General features: G+C 39.7%; 1 protein-coding gene across 1 annotated transcript in view; it reads right to left on the reverse strand.

Moving 5' to 3' along the window:
• Positions 1-792: 792 nt before the first annotated feature.
• The window catches only part of LOC104546032 (ras-specific guanine nucleotide-releasing factor RalGPS1-like), a 37,531-nt gene continuing 15,813 nt past the window's right edge, over positions 793-22,510 (reverse strand). The window contains exons 4-7 of the mRNA XM_010191316.1: positions 16,793-16,876; positions 8,412-8,501; positions 5,288-5,380; positions 793-939 (exon numbers count right to left, since the gene is read on the reverse strand). Coding sequence (XP_010189618.1) covers positions 793-939; positions 5,288-5,380; positions 8,412-8,501; positions 16,793-16,876 — 414 coding nt within the window. The remainder of the gene's footprint in view (positions 940-5,287; positions 5,381-8,411; positions 8,502-16,792; positions 16,877-22,510) is intronic.

Consider the following 22,510-nt stretch of genomic DNA (forward strand, 5'->3'; position numbering starts at 1 on the left):
TCATCTTGAATCTAGGTGGAAGAGCAATTCGTCTCTGCGAAAATATTAACTACTTTTTTCTGGAAAAGAAAAAAAACTGGGTAAACATTTCCTTAATTTTCTATGACTACTGACATCTTGTGATACCAAAGAAAAGCCACGCTTAAAAAAAAAAGCACACTGATCACTTTAAACAAATACATTAAGTAACACTAGATTAGCTTGGCAACAAAACCAATACATATTAAAGACATTTATCTAGTTTTCAGACACAGAGGAATATAAGTTACTCAAAGCTGAGTCAGTCATAACAACCCAGTTTCTCTTGTCACCTTACTATAATTAAATGCAGCAACATCTCCAGATTTTAGCATGTTCCAAACCCTCAGTTCTACATTTATTTATCTCACAGGTTGGTGATTTACAGCTTCTCATAAATTAAAAGCCATCATTACAGTCAAGTATTTAGCTCTCTGAGCGATAGCGGGTATAACATTTTAAGAACTTCTCCAGAAGCCAATCAGTGCATCTATACATCATATATATATGTGTGTGTGTGTGTGTGTGTGTGTATATATATATAATGTCCTAGAAAACTGACACTGTATGTACAACCTGAAGTGTTTGTGAGGTTTAATAGGTATTTTCTTTCTGAAGCTACTGAAGTTATTTCTTACCCTATACAGAGTATCCAGAACCAACTAGTGGTCATAGATTCTTTTCTGAAGTATTGAAAGAGTTTAATGAATGCCCATAAGATGGTGTTTAGTTCCTGAAATCACTGGAGAAGTACATTTGTCATTAGTGCTCCTACTAGAAATACTTCAGCTTACCTAAATAGGGAATGCAAGGAGTCATCTTCAAGCTGCTGATATAGTCTCTAAGCCTTTTGTAATTATCTTCTTTACTCATAACATACTCCAGCTTTTCAAAGGTGGCTTTATCCTTCCGACTCAGTAGCTAGAGAAAAAAAAAAGGCAAAACCAGATGAGTTTAAGTTTGATCGTTATGATTTCTCTTTTACCCTTATAAGCACAGATTTCCACCTCCACTCCATCATTATTGTTGCTATTGGGTTGTTTGGGTTTTTTTTAAACACAACTGCTTCAAAATTACAGCATTTACTCCTTAAGGATTGAGTACTTGGACAGTTATGAATAAAAGCAGCCATTTTGGCTGTTAAATTTAAACCATCCTTTAAAAAATTAACCAGGTGAAACTTTGGTGTCCTGGAAGATTCCCCTGAAACAATACAAGTTCTATCAAAAGAGTAATCTAGCTACCACACATCACCATTTCATGTGCTGGCCACATCTGCAGTATTTCAACCCAGTAATTTATTCACTCTGATTATCCGTAAGTTAACATTCGTCAGATAGAGAGAAATTTTATACTAATCCAGCTTCTACATTCCAACCTATGTTCTTATTCTTGATTTGAGAGCTATCTCAACAAATAATTTTCCAAAGAGCAAAACCGTATCATCAAAATCTAAAATAAAATGTTAAAAAGATGAATGCAGATATACATGTATCCGTATCTTTGAAGGCCTGGAAAAGATTAAGGATTGCAACCATCCTTCTTTACAGAAGGCACGACAGACTTGAACACAGGCTGTGCACGTTGTTCTGCCAACTAGCAGTTTTACTGACTAGATTACAGGAACGGCCACTTTGACTACAGAACCTAAAAGCCGTGGATCTCCTTTGCTGTCCATTCCTCCTCCCCTCTCCCCCGCCCTTCCTTTGACAGAATGAACACCAACCAGGCTCTCTGTGTAAGACAGGGAAAGTAAGTGAAGATATTTTTAAAACTTCTAGCCGAACTACTGCTGCAAAATCACCTTCAAGGCCTCGTTCCAATTCAGAGTCAGAATTTAAAGAAGAGTGTAACGTGGTCCCGCTGAACACTTTGGCAGAAGACTCAGTGTTTTAGCCCCAGTCTCGTTTTTTCCCTTGTAAGACACCCAACAGTGTAAAAATCACAAGGGTCAGACTGCTAAATCCTTATGCATATTCGCTTTTCTCCTTCAGTCAGAGATCAACCTGTGTGAACATGATACAGGTGAAGCGTTCCTTCTGTAAACCCACTACTGAAATAACTGCTCTCTTTACTTACACTTCCTATATCCTCTATCTTCATATCACGCCACCAAACTGAACACTGGCTTTCAGAAGAAAATCACTTTTAAAAGTGAATTGTTCTCCAGACATACTGATCTCCAATATTCTAGCAATTAACTGACATCTCTAGCTTTGGTCCCAATATTCGGATGAACAGCATCTCGCATACATTAAAACTGCAGACAGACACCTGCCAATTCCAGGACAAGGAAACAGCAGACAGGCAGGACTGCTTTTCAACCATCAGAACACAGGATTTATCCTCAGAGATGGGTCCAGTTTAAACCAGCCTAGACTGGCTTGCCTTTAATATTCGAAAACATTCTGCTGCCATTTGGTGTCTGGAAGACTCGTGTATGTTGCAGACTGGAAAGCAAGACAAGACTAACAGATACAGTAATGGCCTAAATTCAGACTTGAATTAAATTAACTGTACTTTCCTCAAAACATGCTGATTGGCACAGTCTTGTTCAAGTCAGAGATACCATTTCAGGCTCTTTGGATACTCTTTAAACAAGTTGATCCTGTCAGACTTTCTCTCGTGCTCATGGTGATCGTGTCTTCACCTCCTGCACTCGTGTAGAAAAGTACAGAGAAGCCAACAACATTAAAAAGTGTTTCTGTAAGGGCAAATAAGGACCCAGCTGTTATTTCTTCAGTTCTGGAGTTACTTCTTTCTAAATAATGTTTCTTCCTCTGTCTCTTAGGCTCAAAGGATGCAAAGAACAATAAGGAGATGCACGTACACACGGACAAAAAAAAGAGCTAAGTCTGATAGGTTATAGTAGCAGGGAAGGATTTGGAGCCTCCCAGACTGCTCTTCGCTTTCTTGTTGCAGTGTGCCAGCACCGAGGACAACCTTTTTGAAATGCAGGAAAGGAGAGCTGAGGTTTCAGGGTGCTGGCAGAGTGCGGCAGGATTCACTCGCCTCACTTCAAACGTCTCATCATTATTTGCTTACATTGCCCAAAAGACTAGATGACCAGCTAGAATTCTTTACATGAAATAGAGAAAAGCAGAATATTCTATTCTATGAACTTTCTTGGAAAGGTTCATAATTCTCTTCAAGTTTTGAACAGGGCAAATCACATTAGAAGCATTTATTATTCTCCAGAGATCAGAGGGTGTGCAGGCAGTGAGACGGATTTACGTCTCATGATTATTTGCTTACATTGCCCAAATTCTAGCTGGTCATCTAGTCTTTCTTTACATGAAATAGAGAAAAGCAGAATATTCTATTCTATGAACTTTCTTGGAAAGGTTCATAATTCTCTTCAAGTTTTGAACAGGGCAAATCACATTAGAAGCATTTATTATTCTCCAGAGATCAGAGGGTGTGCAGGCAGTGAGACGGATTTCAGACTTATTCAGACATATCGTCAGAAGACATGAATTTCATCTTTTTTAGGAACATTAGATTACCAAGCAAATATTTAATAGCTCTTTTCAACTCTAGGTTCCAACCATATAAGGTGCCTCTTTTTTCTTTTAGGGAGTGAATATAGTTGCAGCTATTTTGCTGACTTTATATGACTGCAAGTTGCTACAAGCTGTCTCAGAAATGGGCAAGAAATCCTTTGGATGATTGCTGTATAACTCACTCAAATGACCTGGAGACTGAAATAATAGCCAAAGGCTTAGAATTACTTCAAGAATTTATAAACTGGACTTTCAAGAGAGAAACATTCAAATCAGTTTGCAGTGCTCACTGCTAGGAGCCAGCCTGCAACTTGAACTGGCAAAGGTTCATATAAGATGATGAAAAGCATGGACTTGCTTGGGATTGTGAGAGAAATTAAATACCTGCAGAAATGTGGGAGAAGCTACCTGGCATCCCAGAAGTTGGAAGGGGGCAAACATTAAGAACGGATACATATGCCAACAGCACACAAATAATCCCTAAGGGCAAAACAGGACTTCTGTTTAACCAAGTAGTAAAAGAAACTGGGAATTCTCAGTTCTGAATGGCGTAATTTTGATAGTGATTAATACGGCTATATTGATCTATGGTCATAGCTGACGTTTGTTCCGAGTAATACACGACAAACAATCCATTCAGCATCGCAGTTACGTACAACTGCTGAGGCATCAATTCACTGACATGACAGAACCAGAACAACAGCAGTTCTTCTCAGGGTCATTTTGAAGCGCTAACTTCATTAAGATTTCCCTGGAGCGGTTTTCAGTATTTCGAAACAGTGTCTGTCTTAATTGTGCATTTGCAAAATGCGCACAGAATTCTAGATGGGCATCTCAGCAGGAGTGAACTACGCTCAATTCTGGTAACGTTTATCAACTCAACAACATTATCGTTCGGTTAGCAAAGAAACATTTTTTGTAACGTGGAAGGACGTGTTGACGTATCTCACTGAAAGCTTTTAGCTCTTTTTAATGACCTATTTATATGGGTCCTCCACACACGAGTATTTCAGTCGCTTGATTATTTCTCTCACACTTGAAAATGTCACAATCCATCTGTTTACACAGCTGGATAACTGTGCAGCGTGGGGCTGAACCAAGCGCAGTGTTTTCTCAGCCCTGAGGTATCAATGAGTAAAAGTGATTCCTGAGGTATCCTCGATCAGAAGAGCAACTATACAAAAATAGTATTAACTCCGGCCAAAAATCAGATGTCAAATAAAAACATTCTCAAAGAAACCCATTCTTTCATAACTGTACAAAAGCAGACCTACAAACATACTGTGTAATCCAGCTGCTTTAACTATGGAAATAAATGCTGAAAACTCTGAGGAAAATTGCTAGATTTAGTTATCAGTCAGAGAAACTACAAATCTCTTATGGAAACTGAATCAAGAGCTTCTGGACATCTGCTCTCCATAGGAAAAAAAGCCCAACAGTATAAACCACTAACTGATTAAAGTACGACCCACTTTGGCACTCAGTTTTCCAGCAACTAAACACAAAAGAGCTTCTGGCCAAATTAAAAGCCTCTGCATAGAGCAGAACCTGCAGGGAACTATTTTTCAAAGGAAAATACCTTTATGTCAGAATGGGAAAAAAACTCAACAGGAAACCATAGACTTAAGAGGCACTAGAAACATTACGCACACGGCACAAGAAGATTAAAAGTTTCTGTAATAATTACTGCATTCTTGAAAACAAGCTACAGAATGTATTTTCCTAAGAATAAATGAAAAGCCTCCATCATCCTGCTGCTCACTTACCGCCCACGTTTTAGTCAGCCTGAAGATTGGAGCACTCTGTAGGCCTGACACAACTGCCATAAGAGCGTGCAGATTATTCAGCTCATACAGTTTCTGAGGACAGAAATACATGCAATAACAATAAACAACATTCTAAGTGCTGTCAATAATAATTACAGAATAAATAACAACTTACAAATGAAGAAATCTCGCACGGTCTAAAATGAAGCATTAACAGTGAACTGCTGTGCGCCCACACCGCTTTTATGCCACCCCCTGATTTCTCATTACTGCAGCTACACAGTTCTGGATTAGTCTATACCAGCTGTTTCATAGCCCAGGGAGAACACCTAGAGAAAAATCAATCTATATACACATACATCTCGGGACATGTATCAGAAGTGCCAGAAATTTTCTGTCATTCAAATGCAACAAATTCTTTTCATAGCATTCAACAGAATTTCCAACTGTAACCTGCCAAAAAGGATAACCCAGTTGTGAATGATGTAACCATGGCTCTATTTAATACTGTACGTGCACTTGGAACCACAGGTTTATGCAGGTATCGAGCCACGTAGCTAGCAAAGCACCCAGAAAAGTGTTGCTGCAGGATAAAACCACGAGGGTAAATATCAAAAGCCACATAACCTGACGTATTTCTCTCACTAAAAAAGAATTTTGGGGATATGACAACTGCAACTAACGAGTGGAAAGGAACAACGAATTCAAGACTGAACGCAAAAAACATCAGGGTAAAAGGATTTTCTTAACAACTCTCTAGCACACACTGCACATAAGCCCATTTCCTTATATATTTGAAATTTCCCTCTCCTCTTTTTTCTAATTTTCCCTCTGTCTCCAAAACGATCAATCTGTCTTGGCCAGCTGACTACTGGTACTACTGTCAAGAAAGCTTACGAACAATCCGTAAGAAAATGCTGATCCTTAAGCTGTTCTGCAATATCAATTACTCTGATCTGAACCACCTTCAGGAGTTTTGGATGAAGACTGAGGTTTTTCCCCTAACAAGAAAGACTTTAAAGAGAAATGGATACTCAGTCACAGCATTGCAAATCCTGTTTAACCTGCTTGGAAAATTCACCAGGATACCTTAGGATTCTGGCCAGAAGTGACACAATAATATAAGGAACCTTTGCAAATCAAGAAATAGTGGAAGTCTTTTTTTCCTCCTTGAAACTCAGCTTACCCAAGTTTTCTTGATTAGGTGGTCTTCCATGAGACAGCAGGACAAAAAAGTTAGAGTACCTTGATTCTGAATAAATGCTGAATATCAGAGGAGACCTTATACTTGCAAGGCCCAAAGCAATACTGCAAGGCTGTTTTTTCGATTGTTTTGGAGTAGGGTGAATGCTTTTTTCTCCACACACTGCCGGAAAACTAAACAGCCTTTTATGGAGTGAAGTCCTCACAGGTATTACTCAGAAGTGTCCCACATGTAATGCCTACTGTCAGGTCACCCTGGTAGCAATTTCTGGGTGCTCAGAACCCTACAGCTGCACCACGTTTGCTGATGAACGAGTCTCCCTACACCTCCTGGAAAAGGTATTTCCCTCTCTCAATCCACTTTTGGAGAAACTCTTTAGTAACTGTGCATAAAGGGCAACCAGTATTTTGTGAGGAGAGGCAGGGGCGGATATTTGTCACATAACAGAGTTTTACCATTCTTCCAAACAGTACTGCTGCTGCTTGTCCTTCCACTTCCACTGTAACATTTTCCCCCTGCTCTGACACATCTCCAAACATAGCAATAAACTTCACTCTCCCACAGGACAGTGTAGCCGATTGAAAAAAGGGCTTTCCTAGCTGCTGCCACCATCAACACAGAAGTCATAACCGATCAGCAAAGTCTGGGAACTTCAGGGGAATGCAACTATCAAGTCCAAGTAGTTTGCACATAAAGCAATATAGTGTGAGATACCATTAAAGGACTGCTAGCTATTTAACAGCTGTCAGCATAAAAAATTCACTGTATAGTGGATTTACAGCTTCTCTGAAGAAATTAATTCATTTGTGTGACCTCTGGCACCAAGCACTTTGATACAAGCTTTGGTGCAAAGAGAAAATCCTTCAAACAGCACTAACTGCAGTAACTTCACGTGAGCCCCATGTAAACGAAGTCAAGGTAATAGAAACACTAAGTGAATTAACAGACATAAACCCACCCCATAGACAGTTTTGTGCTTTTTCTAGTTGTGATTTTTACCATTTGTAGGTAAGCAAAGCTAAACTAACGTTAACTGTTGGAGCACATAACTGTCTCAAAACCCACAGCGTTTCTGCAGATGCTGCTGGCTGAAGTCCACTGATAAGACCAAACACAATCAGGGTGCTGTGCCCAAAGCAGAGCCTACAACACCCAGGGCCAGCAAGTCCCAGTCAAGTATGAACCAGCCCCAACCCTGCTCAGCTTCCAAGATCGGCTCTGCACCACCACCACTACAGGTGAATCTTCCCCTTTCTACGGAGGAACATGGCTCGTGAGGCAGCTTTGATAAATAATCCCTCTCTTCACACTACAATGAATAATTTTCTTTGAATGGCCAGGACGCTGGTTCACCTACACCTAAGTCATGATTTGCTGGCCCTTTTTCTTATGAGTGTCAGTCCTAAAGATATCACAGGGTGAGAGCTTTTTTTTTCCTTTTCCCTGAATTCAGGTATATTTTTGAAGAAGTATTTCTTAAGTTGATACTATCCATGCCACAACAGAAATAAGAGATAACAGACCCTTTCCTTCCAACAGTAAAAGCAAACAAACAATTTCTGTTCTGACTGAAGCTCTCTGAACTGATTCACAGCGTTTGAAACACCAACATTAGAAAATGCATCCTGCCAATTATATTATCTAATGAACAATATCTGAAGTAAGGCATCTTTGCATTTCCTTAGTTAAGCTATTTCTTATAAACAAAGGCTTCCATTTCAGGGCTTTCTGTCAGTATTTCTGACAACTCTGATACATGCCTAAGCCAAACAGCTATTCATGTCAACAGGTACAACCACAGCTAAATCAGGTATCAGACAAATATTTACCCATGTGTATTTTTGAACTGAGCAACTTAAGCACAAGAACTTTCATCACGGTGAATCCCACAACCCCACCCCCCACCATCCAAATTCTTACCTTTGCAGTTTTAATATAGTGGCTCAAAACCTCAGCTCTTATTTTTAAAGTCTGTGCATGCAGAATTTCTCTAACAACCCAGAAGCTTACCTAAAAAGAAAATTTGTCTTTTTAAAATACAGAGCTTCAACAGCACGCTTTTAATATTTTTATTTCATGAGTAACACATTCAAAATCTCAGAGCATTCAACTTTCAGCTTTAAATGTCAATACATCCTAGAAGATACAAATGTTTATACTACACAATTGCAACCAGTATAACTCAGATACTAATAAGAAAACACTTCCTTCAAAGCGTTTGGCTGTTCCGCTCATTCTTACCTGAGATACCTTCAACTATTACATGGTCAAGCAGTTGCTTAAATTCAATTAATAAATCCAACTTAAGCTTCAAATTGAATCTTCTGTCTTATTGCTCTCTTCACCTTCCCCATTTCATAACCAGTAGCCATGCACTCCCGTATTCTGCTGGAGAGCACGTGTGCTGGTGCCTGCTCTTCTCACTAAGTGTGTAGGTGGCTAGAACTTGTCATTGTAAAACCCATCACATCAGTTAGCTTCACACAAAGGCACTGGGATCTTTTTCTACTGAGGAAATCCCTTCTGCTGCCAGTACAGCTCCAGAAAACCTCAGCACAGTCACTTGGTACAATCTATGCAAACAGACCCATTTTCAGGCTAACCTTGAGGATGAGATCTCAGACACAAAACAAATGGCAAAACTCTCAAACTGCAAAGTTCTCTCCCAAGAAAATAAAATCATGAAGAAATTTTAGTACGAGAGTCTAGAAAAAGCAGGAATATAAAAACTAAAACTGAGTTATATAGTTTGGTTTTGCTTTTCCACAAGTTTAAAGCTGCACTATCCAACTCTCAGTCGAGCTGAACAGCTTCAACTACAGTTCATTAACATTTCCAAATTCTCAACACCTGAATAAGAACAGCACGAACAGTATTACCTGAGCAAAACTGGAACATGTGGCAGGGAGTCTCTGCTATAACCTAGAGTTCGTAGTTTATGTTCTTATTGCTGGCTATGCCAATTACCTGTTACACGGCACGCTACCATCCTAATTTGTTAAGTTTCATAGGACCAACTTCATTGTCGCACAAGAATCGCTGGTTTATTTCGTATGGTATGAGGGATGGTCGCTGCATTTCGCAGTTACAAACGCCTCATAAAAGCTACACTTTGACAATGTCTTCTTATGTGTCTAAATCCTTAGCTTTCCTCTCCTCTGCTCACAAATACTTTAGCACAAAGAACAACGACAGAAAATGAACGCCTTCACAACTGCAACGAAACAACAAAGAATTAGCAAATTGTAAGAAATACCGTAGCTTTTAGTCACTCATTTACTAAAAGTTAGGGGGCAAAAATGAACTATTAGCAAGACACAACGTGACTGCTATTCATTAAAACCACTGAAAGCACTGTGTGAAGAAATGCACACCCTCATGTGCAAACATCCTTCCACCGGTCATGCTGCTTTGGTTTTTAAAAGTAATGCTACACTACCTCTTGTAAACCAATGTTGCATACGCGTTCAGGTTGCTGCCCAAGATTCCAAATTAAATAAATGAAGTATCCTGTTTATTCTGTTTAATTTTGTACGATAAGTCAGTTCTTTAGACAAAATAGCGTGAGAAGATCCACACCTCCAAAATAATTACGTTTTCAGTACAGTTACAGTGATCTGATGAGAGCTGGGTTGTCAAAACACTACAGCTCTTTGGAACCAGAAAAATGGAGGAAATAAAAAAACCCACTACAAAAAAACCACAGAGATCTTGCATGACAACGGCTTTCCTTCAGTCTAAGGCTGCATTAACCAGGAAAGAATCAGACACGGAGCTCAGCTTTCTTTTTCCCTTTTTTTTTTTAAAAAGAAAAACCCACAGATTATCTCCAGATCAAGTGTTACCCTGACAAATATTAAAAATGTTTCTGCGCAAACGGCGCTGCTATAAAATACGTAAGTACTGAATACGTAAATACTAAAGTATTTGACAGTACTCCAAAATACTGCCCCAAAACACGATTAAACCTCAGTTTGATGTTCTGCTGTAGTTACAAAGCCTGAGAAAACCAACTTTTCCTTTGACTGATGAATGAGTTTATATAGAGGTACTTTCCTTTGGAAAAATCAAGGGAATTTAAACTTTTAACACAGATTTTCGTTTCATAAAGAGTCAGGTTGAGACAACACATGTTGCTGTGCCCTAAAATCCCGAATCTCTTTGATCTCAAGTTAAGAGAGCGTCGATGAAATTGGAGACTGTTCGCGGTAGGCCAGACCATGAAACACTTGCTGAAAATACAGAGCAATGCTCAACCCTTTTCAAAAGGATTAAAAAGAAGCAATTCACTACGTTGGCCCCGACTCCTGCGAAAGTTCCTTGCTGTAGCAGTGACATCAGTGCGGTGCCCCACACGTACTCTTGTTTACCCAAGGAAACCCGCTTTCCCTCCCGGTCCCAGCCAGACCCAGTCTCCACACGTCCAAGCTCTTGCAGGAAAAACCAACCAGAACAAAATGCAAAACTTTCTTGGAAGCTGAGAGCCACCCAGTCCCTTCAGTGACAGAGTAAGCAGGAGATAAAGAATTAAACACACTTAACCATTTCCAACCCTCTTTGGCTTGCTTTTCTGGCACTGACATTCATTTTTAGCTGATCTCGTCTGTTCACTGGCACTGTTAGACAGCACCATCACTTAATTTATTCCAAATATTGAAAGATAAACAATTATTTTGTTTCAATAGACTACTTTCTTATTTTACTCATGTTTGTTCTTCACATAAATCATACGTATATGTTGTCATTGCATTTAAGCGTTATTTCTCACACAGTCCCACCAATATCAACCAGTTAAGATAAACCACAGCCCTTGGGCATCAGTGCCTTTGATACCAGTTTAAGACAGCATTTAACCCTTGACATATATTTACATAAAGGACACTGAAGTGCTGGAGCTGTGGGCAGAGGAGGCCACAGAGATGATCCAAGGGCTGGAGCAGCTCTCCTACGAAGACAGGCTGAGAGAGTTGGGGTTGTTCAGCCTGGAGAAGAGAAGGCTCCAGGGAGACCTTACAGCGACCTTGCAATACCTGAAAGGTGCCTGTAAGAAATCTGGGGAAGAGCTGTTCACTGGGGCATGGAGTGATAGGATGAGGGGGAATGGTTTTAAACTGGAAAAGGGGAGATTTAGGTTGGATATTAGGAAAAAGTTCTTCGATATAAGGGTGGTAGATCAGTGGAGCAGGTTGCCCAGAGAGGGAGTGGAGGCCCCATCCCTGGAGATATTCAAGGTCACATTTGACAGTGCTCTGACCAACCTGATCTGGTACCAGTGTCCCTGCTGACTGCAGGGGGGTTGGACTGGATGATCTTTAAAGGTCCCTTCCAACCCAATACATCCTATGATTCTCTGTTTTTATATTTATATTCTTTCTTATTAAGGTCGAACCTAGAAAAAACACACTTTTGAACATAACTTTTCTTGAATCACAGCTTAAGCTTTTAAATGATCCCACGTGTGCCTTATCTGAAATGCTAATTTTGTTACACTGGTGCTCTAAAGTTCACAGTCATTGGTTCCAAAACTAATTGTGCTTCTTGTGCTAATTAGCAGACTCCCTCTAATGGAGTTTCTGGATCATTCTTCCAAATATCTATTAAAAACATCGTGATGCGCTCCACAAAAAGCACGTAATGTAAACCAGACAGTACTGACCTTGCATCATTACAGCGAAGGTAGAATCCCTGTCTTTTCACTCTGTTTCCAAAGGAAGCACACTAACCTCTTTCCCACCCTGTTCTCTACATTTCTGATGACCCCAGTAAAACTGCACTATCACACTTCACTGCAGTTCAGCAGCACTGCAATATTTGAGACAAACTTCCTCTCCAACATAATGACTGCATTCAAACAATGAAAACCAAAACCCCCACCGTTTCACACAGTTAGTAAATTACAAAAATTTGCCTTTTTCAAGTAGGATCTTTTGCTTTAAAATTGTTCCAATTTATTGACTCCAGTTGACAAATTTCTCTATTTTAAGCTCTGCAGCAGTGCATTTCACTCCCATTTAAATACAAACCTCAAGAAATAAGTTTTTAACACAGATAATCTGATAATCAGGAGAATAACAGTTCCCTTTACATAAAATATGAAATGTTTTCATGTCATTGCTATTTTCAAAAGGCGGAGAAAAATGGTTTATTAAGTAGGAAAACGTGATGTTGCACTCTGACAGATTTACCAGTTACAACAGTCCTATGGAAGTATACAGCTAACTTTTCAGAAGAAAGCTGAAAAAGGCAGAGATCAGGTTTTTTAAAGTTATTTAGCTTTTCTATTTAAAAACAATACCTAACAGTAGATGCGTAGATCTACGGAGTACCACGTAGCAATGTGTTCTTCAAGAATAAAAGGGTCCTGGCATGGAATGACTCAATTGATTTCTCTTCCCTGAACTCAGTTTTTTTTTTTTACAGGCACCACATAAAATTATCACATAACTAATGCTGGAAATACACTACTTCATTCTCAGTGGACTGCAATCAACTGCACCTAATCATTACTGTTTCCAAAATGCTATCAGCAGACCAACTCGCTGTGAAGCAGCTGTTAGTGATTTAATATTCTCTTTACTTACAGAGTGAGAGCTGTTCATGGTTTTCTTTTTCCTTTTCCCCCCAACTCGCCAAGACACAGATGCATAATGCATAATTTAAACCCAGTGAAATTTCAAAGGTTAACAAAAGCTTGATGAAATGTATTCATGCCTGATAAAGCCAAAAGTTGCAATGATTTTCCTGATTACTTACTTTAGGACTAAGCATTTAAACCCCCAAGAAAGTGTCCAACAGGATCTACACTCTGCTGAGCAAGCACCTGTGGTAAGAACTGAAGGCTAAGACGACAAACCAGCCAAGGAAGATGGAAACTGCTTACTCCACTGTGCCTTCTTATTCCCAGCTGCCACTGCTTATCCCATAGGAGGTCTTGGGTTTCACTGCTTCCAGGAGGACGGTGAATCTAAATGTGACATTACTGCTGGAATGACTGAGTCCTCCACAGTGATGGATCTGGAACCATAGGGCCACACCACATCAAATGTTATCCAAGGTACTGTCTCAGTGAGCCAAAAGCTGAGGTACTAACAGGAATAGGTGCTGGCAACTGAAACACTGCTTGCCCCTTTTCCCTCCCCTCTCCAGTCCCCTTGTATGAAGACAATCAATGGGAGATAGATACAGATACAGAAGGTATCTCTGGGAGATAATCAGTGGAATAGAGCCTCAAACTGGCCTGTCTCAATTTCACTGCTAACTACACAGAACACACTGACACAGCAGAGACACTTCTACATTTCACCCCTGTTCTTGTTTCAGGAGCATCCCAAGGACAACTCAGATTACTGGCAATGTACTTCTTGTAGACATGAAGAGCAGCAGCAAGAGGCAGTCTTCTGTAGAGCCAACACAGTGCCTGAAACCCTGTAAGGAAATGAAAGCCAGGGACTGATCCTGTCAGGACAGGTCTTTGCTGGAGCTTAAAGACAACATAAAACAAATTTTTCAACGTACCAAGAAGAGTCTTAAGAAATCATTAGCAAAGATAGTGAAGGAACCCAGCTGACAAGAGGACCACAGCCAGCTTTTATGGATGCAGATAAAGCACGTAAATGGTGTGAGGCTTAATTACAAACCTAAACCTTAGCATAAGAACATTTGCAGCTGTATTTGTGCATACAGCACCATATGGAATGTCAGTACAATGACATCCAAAGAAACCACAGACCTCCCGTCATGGCGTCAATTTTAAAGCTAATAAATTCTGTTTGGATCTCTATTGCTTTTCTGGTATTCCCCAAAAATAAACTACAGAAAGGGAGAGTTTACAAATAAGACTTAGTCCCTTTCTAACTGCATCATTTCTAGCAAGGCCTTCAGATGTGAAGCCAAAGGGAAGGAAGGGGAGAGAGGAAAAAAAAAAGAAAGAAATCCTACTGAATGGCTCTGAGCAGTTGTCAGAGTGCTGCATTTTATTCAAGGTTCTCCTTTACCATACCGAAAAATTTTAAACAGCAACATAGTTGTTTTAGTCCACTGAAAGTTACTGAACAAGCTCAAAGACACTACAGGGCTTTGAGAATCACCTAGGTTTATAATTTATTTCAGATTAAATAGGTCACTTATCTTTCAATCAAACATAACAGTTCCTTGAAACAAACGAAGAATAGTAGAAAATGGCAGTTAAGACAGGTGAAAGAGGCAGTAACTATCAACAGCCTTCTAACATGCATTCTGCAGTCATGAAAATATGTAAGATTCCCCTTAGCCCAGAGCAATGCTTTCCAGGGAAACAGGACTAGCAGCTATTATGAAGAAATATATTACTAAAAAGGCAGGTATTTCTAGCATCTTATTCTCCTTATTGCCTTTATTGTACACATATAGCCACTTTTGCATGGATTTTTACAAAAACTAAGACTAAACAAAACCAAGACTATCACCCATCAAGTAGTAATGCGATGAAGAGATACGATAAATTTTTCAGAGTAAAATATAGAAACATCCTTTAAAAAACCCTGAAATCTAAAGCAGTTGCAAAAGTCATTAAGATGAATAAGAAGGGGAGAATTAAGATAGGATCACAGTAGTAAACTAGTGGGATTTTGCTGGCATGATGGAATTCCTATACGTTCATCTAAAACCACAGTATTGGGAAATTTTCTAAACGCTATTTAACAACAGAGTTAGTATTTTAGCAACATGTAAGATCTTTAACAACTTAAAAGTTCGGGTATCTCATCCTGGTTCTGGCCAGCTGCACAAAGCAAATCTTCCTTCCTTCTCTCCTTAAAGTATTCTACAGGTTAGGTAATTTTAAACAGCAGCTCTGTGAAGGCAAACAGTCACTCTGCAGAGAGCTGACTGCTTATTCCCGTCATGAGGTGTCCCCTCCTTCCTTCTTGCTATTAAGCATGTTTTCCCAATTATTTAATGTGTCTGAAGTTGCCTTTCTGTTTAGCCAATTTCTGCAGTGCTTTAGCACATCATACAATAACGAACAAGAAGTGAAGTCCTTGATAAGGTACAGCGCCTAAAATGGCCCTTACTACAAAAACACTTCAAGAATACTCAGCAAAACAAAATGTTTCCTTGAAGAGATAACTTACATGAATATACAAGACAGCACACGTTGGCATGAGACGTGTGTAAAAGTAGCCCACTAAAAGCAGTGACTTTCAGCTAAATACAACCAAAAAAACCAACCGAAAATCAAAACCCTAACTCCAAAGCCCCAGATTTCAACAGACGGTATGGTCATGAGAAGTTTGCGGCGTAACATTTTCTCTTCAGTCAAGAGAAGAATTGGGCAAGTGTCCAAAACTCCTGCCCGGACAAGCATTTCGGTCATCAGAAGGTTAAGAAATAATATTCTAAGTGTTGTTGATGAGAGTAATAGGATTTGGTCAGATCCTGAATGTGAGCAATAACAGAAAGTACACAGACATTGATAGAAAAAACCACCCCTGAAATGTCAGTGGCTCGCTCTGAGTTACAGACGATTTAACCAAGATGTCTGTAGATCCGAGACTGGGCACACAAGATAGGTCTGGAACAGAGCTTGTAAGTTTGAGACATTATTAAACATTTACAAGAGGAGAGATGAGATGATTATAATTACTTCATCTGAAACACAAAAATACGGCATTACATTTAAAAATGCATTACAGTTGTGAGACTTGGTTGGCGAACTACATAGCTGGAGTTATACAGCTTTAATGGTGGAGAAAGCTACAACTCTGATCTTAGTTTAAAAGCTGATTTCACACAGAGACATTTATAAGTAAGGAAGCCATAAATCTCAAATACACTACCTGAAAAATTATGCCAAATAAGTTCTGTATGGTAAAATTGTTTGGTATTTTTTTAAGGTTGCCCAGAACCACCTTAAAAAAAAACCCTACTGACAAAAGGGTTGTATCTCTAGGGAGCAAAACAGCTATGTGGAGTAAAAGTCACTCAACTAACAGAAATTACATCTAATTACTACTCCAGCAATCCTGTATGGTAAGCCTTTAACCTGTAATGATGATTCTGTCTTTAAATAAAGGGCAGCCAGCATTTATAGGGATAAAAATTACTTCCATCGGTAACTGATATTTAAAACAAAACCCAGAGTGATTGCTATGGTACTTTCTTGGTCTTCCTGTATGTCCTGAAGAGAAGCAGCTCCTTACAGTGCACAGCTTAAGTTTTCAAGTCATCGGCTGTGATCACACACCAGTGATGTGCCAGAACACCTAATTCCCCAGACTTCTTAGACGTGTACGTGTAATGACACTGGGAAAAAACCAACTCACGTGATTGAATCTTCTGGTGAAAGCCACAGCATTTGGTGCAGAACTGTATTTCTCTTTTTTGTTCCAGCCACAGCTTGCCAGCTCCTGGGGGAACAAGGATGAAAATGCATTTCTGAAAAATTAGTTCATACCACGTTCAGAGCCAAGAGCATCTAGACAGACAAATCTGAAAAGTTTCAAAATAACTCGACAGAGCAATATTCCACCGAAGTAATAAATATACAGTTGCAGAAAAAATAAATCAGAAAAAGTGTAAATTGAGAGTCCGCAAAGTGCCATTTCTGAATTGGTCTGAATTATTAGAGTCCTCTTTTGTTGAAAATATTTCAAGATCCGTTTTGTTATCACAGAAAATCCTGCTTCAAATGTGACTCTGAACTAAGGAGGGCAGCATGCTCTTTTGTTTTAAATTGCTTTCTGAAGATATTTAAAGACCACCGAGAAGATACACCTCATTAACTCAGTGTAGACACGTCCCATGATTTTACCTAGCACACCGCATTAAAGAAATACCAGAGCTGTCATGCTTCGCAGTGACAATGAAAGAAACACTATGTCCAGCTTTTCCTTCCAAAGAAGCCAATTTTATTTATAAGTTGAACAACACTCAGCACTTAAGCAAATAGTTTTGTGGAATAACAGGGAGCAAGGGGACCTGCTTAAAAAATAACAACAATAAAAAATGAATCACACAATTCCTGTACTTAAGTCATCCTAAAAACTGCAGGCCTCAACAACTTGACAAATTATTTGTAAAGCCTGTAGTTATAAAGTAATGCCTTTTCAAAGTTACCCTGACTCTTATTTGTCTGTAAAACTTAGTCAGCAGTTGGGCCAATACATCATTTTCCTCGTTATTTACTACCACTTAATTTCAGTAAAGCAGTTTTAATTAATATTTAATAAACTAAATGTACCGAGCTCTTCTATTCATATACAATGGCATACAGAATAGATGCAAATATATACAACATACAGCACACAACATATTCCACAGTCCTACCGAGAAAAATCATCAATAGAGGGACAGCTTACTTACTGCAGCAGCATAATACAGCCTTTCATTTGTATTTAGTCATGCCTTCTGTTCACATCTTCCACTCTGAAGTGCTCTCAGTGTTATCAACGCATAGAAAGTTACTTACTGAAACCAGCAGCACGCCGTATGTCCAGCCAGCATACAACGTGGCTGAGATGATTCAACACATAACCGGTACCTGTGCCATTTGTTAAGACACTCTTAGTTTAAAGCAATTTGGTATCTCGATATTCTAAGCTCTGCTTTTTTTGCACTTCTTGTTTTTGGCTTGACTTTTCTTTTTTTTAAATCAGGAACTTCTCAACATCTTTTCAACCAGCGTCCCAAAACTACTACAGTCTCATGCCAGTTAAGAGAGGCCTTGAATTCTTCTGCTTGAAGTGTGTCACACGCTGGTATTTGCTAAAGAAGGCCCTGAGACGCTCCTGTCCACAGGCACTGGGCAAGAACACGGAGTCTCTAGCTTTGTATTTAGGGCTATTCCTTCAACTTTCACTAGGAAGTTGTGCCACCAAAACCTATCTTGGAAAACATATAATAATTCAGAGCACTTCCTTGTACTTCTTCAGTTCTCATCATTGAGTGAAAAACCAACGATAACTCCAGGCGGAAGTCAGGCATTGCCCTGGTACTGCACATCTAAGGACTTCCACGGTACAGACATCAGAAGCAGATCTGGCTTAGCTGGCATGGAGGTTTGTGGCACTGATGCGATTAGCAACAGAAACGGCAATTTTTAAGTAGAGAACATCACCAAGAATCTTTAGATAGTACATAAGTAGCAGTATTAATGTTAAGGTCTAATTTATACTTACACATGCAAAATTACAGGTCTAATACCAGTCGGGCACAGACAAGATCTGACTCTCAGATTGCAAGTCATAGATAGATACACACACACACACACATATATATACATATACACACACACACATATTTATCATTATTATGTCAAAGAAGAGGTCTCCCAGCTTTAACAGAAGACTTTTACAATTGAAGACTCTGCTCCAGAAAAATCTTGAGATTTTCCCTATCTGAATAGAAAGAGAAAGCAATGACCAGTAGATAATAAATGTTTTGATAAATACTATGGAAACCTAAACAATGAGACAGCAGAAAGAGCTCCTAGAACACATTTCTAGCATATTCATCTAAGATCGTGTCCGTATTCCTGGGCCTGTGGTTGGCTATAAAATTGTATACAGAGTTGTACATTATCATCCTCACCTTGGAATGAAATGCGGTTTCGTGCAGCCTCACAAAAAGGTACAGACTTCTTTGTACATTATTGACCACATCACACACTGTTTAAAGCTCTGAAATTCTAGTTCAGCCAAGAATACAGAAGGAATACAGTAGGAGGCAGAAGTTGTCAACTGGAGACAGAGCAGATAACCCCAGATCTGTTATGATGTAGTTTAAGATAAGTACGGGACTGAGGCTGTTCCAGAGTACACAGAATCCCAACTAAAGTGACAGAGGCAAAGGCACATCCTCTCCTGTCATGCTTGCAGTTCAGCACGGAAGCAGAAGTAATAAAGCAGTCCCAACAACTGCTAGCAGCAACAAATTTGAGAACCCTTCAACTCTATCAGTATTCTTATATAGTGAAAGTGCACAGCACTGCATACTGCAAAGCAAAAGATCCCGCTCCTGACTGGAAAGGCACATATCAAAATCCCTTTACAGATGTGCCAAGGCACACATACGCGGGCCCTCAGGACCTGTGCAATCCTTTCAGATTCTTCTATGGCTTAAGCCAACATCTACGCTGCTGTTTTGGGACAGACACAGGAGAGACAGACTTCTGAGAGTTCAAAAAGCCTTTTTTCCCCTCCCTTCAGTTAGTAAGAAATACAAAGGTGGTCAACAAAACAAATGCATATATATATATTTTGCTACTTTAACTTGAACCTGGTCTTCTACCTCCTGCACGCAGCTTCTCCATCTCACTTGCAAGACCCGTCTCTCCCGCACAGCCAGCTTGCTTTTCTCTTGACCAGAAAATGAAATAAAAGTAGTTTCCCCTTTCTGCCTATGCACAGTTTCTTAACATTATGACCTGATCACTCTGCTTCAGGGAAAATTCTGTTGCTCACAACCCTCTTCCTCCTCTCCAGAACCTGCTTGCCCAAAATCATTGCCCTTGACACTGCTCATCCCATCGCCTTAAGAAGCCATCAACAGAAGAGAAGCCACCCAGGTGTCTGCCGTCACTGCACACAGTCTGGGAGAAGCCTGATGCAGTCCTGATGAGCACTGACCTGACCTGAAGAGCGGCTGAGGAAACTGGGGTTGTTTAGCCTGGAGAAGAGAAGGCTGAGGGGAGACCTCATCACCACCTACAACTGCCTCAAGGGAGGTTGTGGAGAGGTGGGTGCTGGTCTCTTCTCCCAGGTGATGGGGGATAGAACAAGGGGAAACGGCACCAAGCTGTGCCAAGGGAGGTTCAGGTCAGAGATAAGGAGGAAGTTCTTTACTGAGAGGGTCGTCAGAAGCTGGCACAGGCTGCCCAGGGAGGTGGTGGAGTCACCATCCCTGGATGTGTTTAAAGAGTGGGTAGATGAGGTACTTAAGGATATGGTTTAGGGGGTAGACAGGAACGGTTGGACGTGATGATCTCAGAGGGCTTTTCCAACCGAGCGATTCTGTGACTCGCACACACTGCTGCAATAAAGCACACTGATCTGCTGAATTGGAATTCAGAAGCCGTTTGTATACTTCTATAAAAATACTTCTTTGCTAATTACAGAGACCGTGTCTCCTATTCCTTTAATTCAGGCACGGTTCTCTTCTCTTCCTCTAGAATTGCACTTTTTCTGCCACAAGTTTCAAATCTGAAGTATTCACAAGGATTATTTCTTTAGTTTTCTAGTCAACTCAAGCACAGGAGCTATATTACTACAACTAACAACTTATTTTGTGTAAAATATTTAAAATGAGAGGCAAGGCTGAAAGATTTAGGATCAAGAACACAAAAGCTAAACTTTCTTCATAACTCATTTTGGTTTTTGTTCCTTTTTGAATCTACAGAGTTTTATTTTCCCTAACAAGATACTACAGGAACACTTAAATCATAACCTGTACCACATGGCAGGAGGAGAGACTGTGCTTCTCGTTAAAACCCTTATATACCAGACAAAGAGAAAGTTTCAAAAATAGAAGAAGACAGAAAGAATTAATAGTGGAACCGCTACACAACTTCTGAGCGGGTAGAGATGAATATTCAAGAAACCAGTTTTTTTTCACTGCCTAGCCTAGTGAAGCAGAGGGGATAAAAAGGTTAAAGGCAATGACCCAGTACAGATTTTCAACGTGAGTACATGTGGGTAAATAATTTTGGAGAATGCATTAAAATATGTAAAATAATTGATCAGATTTTCCAATAAAAGTAAGATAATGTGTTCTGCAAGGGGACATCTGGCATTTAGGTAACGTTAACATAGCTACCAGCAGCACAACTGAGCAAGGCTATGAGTACCTTTTTGCTTTAGTCACTACTCTCTAGAAAGCCACAACCACTACAAGAAAAGGAAAAAACACCACACCATTTGTCGTCCATGGGGAACAGACCAAATCACACCATGGACTTGAGGAACTCCACCTTCTTTTTGGTTCCCAAAAATGAAAATGCAAGTCAGCTGCTCCCATACAGACAGAAGTTTACCTAGCAGAGGTGTGCTATTTATGATCTTCATTTCTCATACTGCAGCCCACTAATTATTAATCAACAAAGCAACAGTAATTCCTTCTACTTTCTTTTCTCAGAATTAACTCGCAGGCATTTTTAATGATGAGGAAAGGTGTTTTCAGTATCCCTTGGAGTGACAGAGCCTGCTTAAAGCTCAGGCAGAGGCTCATGTCACTATGTCCTGTCTAAGCCACAGGAACTGTTCAAGTCCGTGCTTCTGGCTCACCCGAAATGTATGCGATCCACCGTAACTTAATCCAAAGTTCACAGAAACACAGAACACCAGGTTGGAAGGGACCACAAGGATCATCTACTTAAGTAGGCTACACTAAGGTCCCCATCCATTTTTTCCTAAAAGCATGAAACAGGCATGCTGAATATTCAAATACAGGCAGAAAGAATTCTGTTTCTTTGCTACAGACAGAAGTAAAAGGCTGTAGAAGTGTAAGTGTGTGCTAGGAGCATGCTTATTGGCTGTGATGCTACAAGGAAAATTGCCATACATTGCTGTAACAAAAAAAAAGTGTTATTCAGCTTTGGTTTTGTTAAGATAAAGATGAAATCCTGGTGCTGCTTCTTAAAAAAACAAACCTACAACACTTTAAGAGGATACTTTAACACAATGAAAAAGGCAACACAATGACTTAGATAGTCAAGATAAACTCTGATATCTAAGGAATACTGCTCAAACACTTCCTAAAGATGGTGAAAATTCATCTCCAGTTATTTTAAACCCTTATTTGGGAAAACAAGTGAAAACACATTAAAGGCTGAAAGTATTAATTCATATACCATTCTACAGAGCTTGGGAAGCAGGTGGAGATTCACAGCCTGTATAACCAAGATTTGTTCTGCAATCACAACAATCTATGATAAACACCCAGTTTTTAAATCTTGGCACACTGGGAACGATGTTGTTCATTATCTCCCACCATACATATGGATGAGAGCTGTGAAATTCAATTCTAAATAGAGTTTCTACCAATAT

This window comes from Mesitornis unicolor, unplaced genomic scaffold (genome assembly GCF_000695765.1).
Source record: "Mesitornis unicolor isolate BGI_N332 unplaced genomic scaffold, ASM69576v1 scaffold8319, whole genome shotgun sequence".
Classification (NCBI taxonomy): Eukaryota; Metazoa; Chordata; class Aves; order Mesitornithiformes; family Mesitornithidae; genus Mesitornis; species Mesitornis unicolor.